Consider the following 6,543-nt stretch of genomic DNA (forward strand, 5'->3'; position numbering starts at 1 on the left):
CTCGATGCTGACCGACCCGCTGCTAATCAAGGTAACTGGGGGGGGGGGGGGGGGGGGGGTGGTCAGTGATTGGCTGATCCACTACAGGCTGTTTTTACTGATTCTGAACTTTTTCCTGTTTGGGTTGCTCCAGTACTACAACTACTAATACTATCAGGGGCGATCGTGGCTCAAGAGTTGGGAGTTCGCCTTGTAACCGCAAGGTTGCCGGTTCGAGCCCCGGCTTGGACAGTCTCGGTCGTTGTGTTCTTGGGCGAGACACTTCACCCGTTGCCTACTGGTGGTGGTCAGAGGGCCCGGTGGCGCCAGTGTCCGGCAGCCTCGCCTCTGTCAGTGCGCCCCAGGGTGGCTGTGGCTACAATGTAGCTGCCATCACCAGTGTGTGAATGTGTGTGTGGATGGGTGGATATGTAAAGCGCTTTGGGGTCCTTAGGGACTAGTAAAGCGCTATATAAATACAGGCCATTTACCATTAATAACAACAGTACAGTAATAATAATAGTAGCAATGATGTAATGATCCAATCAGCTGGTGTGATGACGCTCCTCCTGGGTCATGTGTCGGAGGCTTTCGGGTTAATGAAACAGGTTTTTGTTGTCATTGTGTTTATTTGGTGAAAAATGTTTCTGAAGTTTGACGTTTGCTTAAAATATCTGAAAAACAAACAAAATTAATTTTTCATTCATTCAGAAAAATAAATAATTTATTTTCTAAAGTTTGATCGGAGAAACAACAGACTGTAAATAATAGATGGCTGTAGTTAACACCAATAGAGGGTGATGCTTCTCGTTTAGCTCCACCCCTTTATGCAAATATGGCCATGTCCAGCTTAAAGGAAGAGTGCTGATAGAAAACATGATGATGTCATCAAACTTCCTGTGTGCAGGCGCCTCTCGGGCGCTCGCGGTCCAAAGGTTTTGCCGTTCCTGGTCCGGACTTCACTTTTGGAACCAGCAGTAACTTGCTGAGGGATGGAGGCGTGGCCAAAGGTAAGCCCCACCCACTGTAAACACACTACAGTATTAGCACACCGACAGTTATCGTGTGTGTGTGCGATACAACCAAAGTCTCATGTCCCAAAATAAGACATTTATTGTCCCGACAACAATACTTTTCACAAATATTTTAGATTTTCTGTAAATTCTGTGAATCTCGGGCAGCTCGACCTGTGCGACGCGTTTCCAGCTCGTGTACCTGGAGTCGAGTGTTCGACCGATGCGTGAAACGATACACTTTCTTTGTGAGTATTTGTTACATGGCGTGCTGCGGAGGAAGCCTGTTCGTCTGACTCTGAGGTGTATTTGGAGCACCTGACGGGTCTGTTTTGCTTCTCATCCATCAACTCCATACTCGGTCACATGACTCTTGTGCAGGTGGTAGAAGAGTTTTCTGGTCCTTTTCATGTCCGTGCTACAGAGGTAGCCCCTCCTCAGGAATAAGGTCCTCAATGTGTTTGGACTGCTGTCATCATTTCAGTTTATTTTGAAAGATCTCAACAGGATCATCAGCTTTATTGTGAAAGGTTTATGTGGAAAATAAACAAGCGGACGGCGGAGCCGCACGCTGGGTTTACCGTCGCTGTTGCAACACATACAAACAGCGGCTTGTCCGTCCGTAGTGTTGTTATTTGTAAACAGTTTATTTTGCAACACAACAAAACAAATGATGGCGTAACATGAAACGCCAGACGTTGTCATATCATCATCAGACATGTCATAACAGCCCTGTGTGTTTGTAATGCTGCTCTGTTGGTGGTCAGTGTTTGTGTGGACAAATGAGCGCCGCCTGGTGGACACTGGAGGAACTGCAGCTTCACATCCTAAGTAGTAAACCCAGTCTGAGCGCTGAGGTGCTGGGATTACACTAACAGGAGGGGTGTGTGTGTGTGTGTGTGTGTGTGTGTGTGTGTGTGTGTGAGGCAGTCAGCTGTCAGAGTGTGTTTGCATGAAGTTAACATGCCTTCAGGCTGCAATCACTGCTGTCAGTCAAACACACACACACAACATAAGACTCCTCTCATCTGTCAATCACACAGACACACACAAACACACACACACACACACACACAGCTGTCTCTGTATTTTCTGGTGGTTGGAGGTTAAAATGAGCTGAATCACCGATGCTGCATGCCCACTACACACCGTGCACCTCGGGTTCTGCCCCTCTGTAGGCTTCCACAGGTTGTCCATTGTGCACAAAGCCTTTAGTGATATAAAGAAGGATTATTTTGAACTGTGACTCATGCACAGCTGAACCGCAGTCCCTCATCAGAGACAGGTGTGTCAAAGTGGGACTTTGTGTGTCGCTGTATGATTGAAGCTGGCCGATCTCAGCCCGACCCAGCGCCTCACCTGGCGTCCTCTTACCCGTCACCTGTGCTCTGTCAGCTCTCTCCAGCTGGAGCGTTCAGCCGCGGCAGGAGGAATCTGCCACTCGGCACGCAGACTTCGTGTCTCTGAACCGCGAGGCGGTGAAGTCTGGCATGGTGACGCCCAAACAGCTGAGTCAGTACCGGGCTCAGAGGGCCCAGAGCTCCGCCCCCAAACGCGGTCGGCTTCCACGTTGCCGAGATCAGGTTCCTGACATCACGTTTGGAGTCAGAAACAGGTGGAACTGATCACTTCACGATGATCAAATGATATCTGATCGATGGTATTGAACGATCGGTGACCGATCGATGTCTCCATCAGGCCGTCGTCTCCGATGTCAGACGTCCTGTCTCACCAGTACGCTCAGCGCTGGCTCCACGATCAGCTGAGCAAGAACCAATCCAACAACCTCACATGCAAGGTGAGAGAGAGAGAGGGGGGGGGAGAGGGAGGGAGAGAGAGAGAGGGAGAGGGAGAGAGGGAGAGAGAGAGGGAGAGGGAGAGGGAGAGAGGGAGGGAGAGAGGGAGGGAGGGGGGGGAGAGAGAGAGAGAGAGGGGGAGAGAGGGGGAGAGAGAGGGAGAGAGAGAGAGGGAGAGGGAGAGAGGGGGGGAGAGAGGGAGGGAGGGAGAGAGGGAGGGAGGGGGGGAGAGAGAGAGAGAGAGAGAGAGAGAGAGGGAGGGAGGGAGAGAGAGAGGGAGGGAGAGAGAGAGAGAGACGAATGCCCACAGGGTGTGTGTGTATTGTCTTCACACTGTGTGTGTGTGTGTGTGTGTGTGTGTGTGTGTATTGTCTTCACACTGTGTGTGTGTGTGTGTGTGTGTATTGTCTTCACACTGTGTGTGTGTGTGTGTGTGTGTATTGTCTTCACACTGTGTGTGTGTGTGTGTGTGTGTGTGTGTGTGTGTGTGTGTGTGTGTGTGTGTGCAGATGAAACCAGGCTGTGTTCCTGACACGAGGACCAGTCTGCTGAGGAGGAGTAAATCTCTGCCGGTCATAGAAACACGAACCAAACCAGCTCGCTTTGCACAGGTAACACACACACACTCACACACAACCCTGTTTAGCTATCTTAGTGAGGACCTTCATTGACATAATGCTTTCCCTAACCATTCACTTCAATTTCAATTCAATTCAATTTAATTCAATTCAGTTTTATTTATATAGCGCCAAATCACAACAAAAGTCGCCTCAAGGCACTTCATACATACAGAGAAAAACCCAACAATCATATGACCCCCTATGAGCAAGCACTTTGGCGACAGTGGGAAGGAAAAACTCCCTTTTAACAGGAAGAAACCTCCAGCAGAACCAGGCTCAGGGAGGGGCGGGGCCATCTGCTGTGATTGGTTGGGGAGAGAGAAGGAAAACAGGATAAAGACATGCTGTGGAAGAGAGACAGAGATTAATAACAGATATGATTCAGTGCAGAGAGGTCTGTTAACACATAGTGAGTGAAGCAGAAACACCCAGTGCATCATGGGAATCCCCGGCAGCCTATGTCTATTGCAGCATAACTAAGGGAGGATGCAGGGTCACCTGGTCCAGCCCTAACTATATGCTTTAGCAAAAAGGAAAGTTTGAAGCCTGATCTTGAAAGTAGAGTAGAGAGTAGTACACCATTAACGATGCCTGACCCTAAACCTGACCGTAACCTAACTGTAACCCTGACACTAAAACCACATTTTGAGCCTCAAAAAGGCTTCAAACTTGTGAGACCGGTGAGTGTGTGTGTGTGTGTGTGTCCTCAAAAGTGACTGTTGGTCCTCACAAGTATAGTAGAATGCAGATTTCGGTCCTCACAAAGATAGCTAGTCAGGAACACGCACACACACCTACACACACACACACCTGCGCACACACACACACACACACCTACACACACCTACACACACACATACACACACCTGCGCACACACACACACACACACACACACACACATACACACACACACACACATACACACACCTGCGCACACACACACACACACACACACCTACACACACACACACACACACACACCTGTACACTGTCTCTTCTTTGGCGTTTTTTGTTTGATCTTCATCGTCTCTCTGTGTAGCATTAGCGTGTGGGCGTGGCAACACCTGGCTGACGTGTTTAAAGACGCGCTCGATGACAGCATCGTCTGACGCTCTCTCCGCTCTCTCCGCTCTCTCCGCTCTCTGCAGGTTGGTCCGGCTCTCGACACCTTCAGGGACCAGGAGACTCGTGTGCGGGCATTTGGGGCTCGCCGCTCCGGCTCTCAAACCCAGCGTTCGGTTCTGAGGACCGCCCGTCACGAAGAACCTGGTGGAAAATGGGCGGAGCCACTCTGAGGATGTTTTCAGACAAATGCAAATAAAAGATGAAAAGTTCTCACAGCGAGACGACTTAAAGATTCCTCCAAACAACATGTGGTCAGAGAGGAGTCCCAGTCTCTGTACTGGGACCAGTTCTGTTAGCTGACGATGCTTTTCTGTTTCCAGATAACTTGAATAAAATGTTGAGCTGTTTCACAGAGCTGAGCTAAAAAGTGTCGAGTACTGGAAAAGAAGCCAGCTGTACGTCTGTGAAGACGTTTTAAAAACAAGAGCTTCTGAACCCCTCATGGGGGGGAGGGGGGGTCCTGACTCATTATCCTCTGAGACGCTGCCCCGCCCACCGTCCTACGAGGACCAGAGGTCACCAGCCGTGATCTGTCATAGGCCACCATCTCAGTTCAGTGTCCTCCTTTAGTCTCTTTTTAAGAAGTTCTCCTTGGTCCAAAACGTGAAGTATCTGCAATGAGTGACCTTTGACCTTTAGGTGCAGGTGTACAGGTATAGTTTGGTCCATGGCAAGTTTTGTCTTTTTAGCCGTTTACTGACACATGCTCCAACTACAGTTACATAATGTGTCGCCTGTCAGCTTTGGTTTAAAGAAAGCAAACAGAGGGCTCACTGTGCAAGCCACTCGTAAACCCCACGAATAGAAAGGCTGGACTGTGCAGTCAGCTCTGGACCAACATCAGCCTCTAGCAGAATGATGGAAGAGGAAAGGAACAAAGCATCTAACACACGGGGGGGGGGGGGGGGGGGGGGGGGCGTGATGGGCGTGTCTTTCAGTGCCAACAATCAGTTTCCAACCATATTTTATTTTCCCTCATTTCTGATCACAGAGCGCCTGACATGAGGAGGTCGTGTTTTAGTTCCAAACATCGTCTTTTTGTTTCACCCACTGAATCAAAGCTGCGCTCTGCTGCTGAACACAACCAACATCAGAGAAAGTTGTGTGTCCACATGTACAGCGCTGACTGCCTCGTGTTTGGGTGCAGAGCTGTCGTCGTGGACGACGAGCAAAACGTCTTGACGGACGTCTGGTTCCTCACGCTGCCCTGACCTCAGAGCTGCTGATGGTTCACGGACTGAACGCAGGGATGGCGTGCTCCGGGTTAAATCTGGTCTGACGCTCACGGACTTTTAAACGACGCCAGCTTCACACCGTTACAGAGACACAACTTCCTGTTTCCTTTTACAGACGTCTGAATGTGTCCAATCAGGGCCGAGCTCACATCTGACCAAGAGGGAAAGTTTAGCACCAAGCTGCTGTTGGGACGAGGAAGAGGAGGGCAGAAGAGGGAGGAGGTGGAGGAGGAGGAAGAGGAGGAGGAAGAGGAGGAGGTGGAGGAGGAGGAAGAGGAGGAGGGCAGAAGAGGGAGGAGGTGGAGGAGGAGGAAGAGGAGGAGGACAGAAGAGGGAGGAGGTGGAGGAGGAGGTGGAGGAGGAGGAAGAGGAGGAGGGCAGAAGAGGGAGGAGGTGGAGGAGGAGGAAGAGGAGGAGGACAGAAGAGGGAGGAGGTGGAGGAGGAGGAAGAGGAGGAAGAGGAGGAGGGCAGAAGAGGGAGGAGGTGGAGGAGGAGGTGGAGGAGGAGGAAGAGGAGGAGGGCAGAAGAGGGAGGAGGAAGAGGAGGACAGGATGAGGTGGAGGAGGAGGAAGAGTGTAACTGTCTTGGCGCTGAGATCAGCTGCTGATCAGTTTCCCTCGGATCAATACTCTGATTACTCTGATTGTACTCTGATTACTCTGATAGCTTTATTTTAAACCTGTTTTTTTACATGAAAATGACGTCAGGGTCAAACTAACGTGTTTCCGGCTGCTGTGGCTCCACACCTGCTTGGTCAGACTCACCTGAGTCCG

At 50.3% G+C, this 6,543-nt stretch overlaps 1 protein-coding gene across 2 annotated transcripts in view; it reads left to right on the top strand.

Annotated features, from left to right (window-relative positions):
* Positions 1–4,867, top strand: part of cfap77 (cilia and flagella associated protein 77) — a 6,266-nt gene extending 1,399 nt beyond the window's left edge. For both annotated transcript variants that reach the window (XM_085180365.1, XM_085180367.1), the window contains exons 2-7: positions 1–31; positions 887–989; positions 2,388–2,607; positions 2,691–2,790; positions 3,298–3,399; positions 4,558–4,867. The exon at positions 1–31 is cut by the window's left edge. In XM_085180365.1, the coding sequence (XP_085036491.1) occupies positions 1–31; positions 887–989; positions 2,388–2,607; positions 2,691–2,790; positions 3,298–3,399; positions 4,558–4,704 (703 nt within the window). In that variant the 3' untranslated portion in view covers positions 4,705–4,867. The remainder of the gene's footprint in view (positions 32–886; positions 990–2,387; positions 2,608–2,690; positions 2,791–3,297; positions 3,400–4,557) is intronic.
* Positions 4,868–6,543: the final 1,676 nt, after the last annotated feature.

This window comes from Neolamprologus multifasciatus, chromosome 12, assembly GCF_963576455.1.
Source record: "Neolamprologus multifasciatus chromosome 12, fNeoMul1.2, whole genome shotgun sequence".
NCBI lineage: Eukaryota > Metazoa > Chordata > Actinopteri > Cichliformes > Cichlidae > Neolamprologus > Neolamprologus multifasciatus.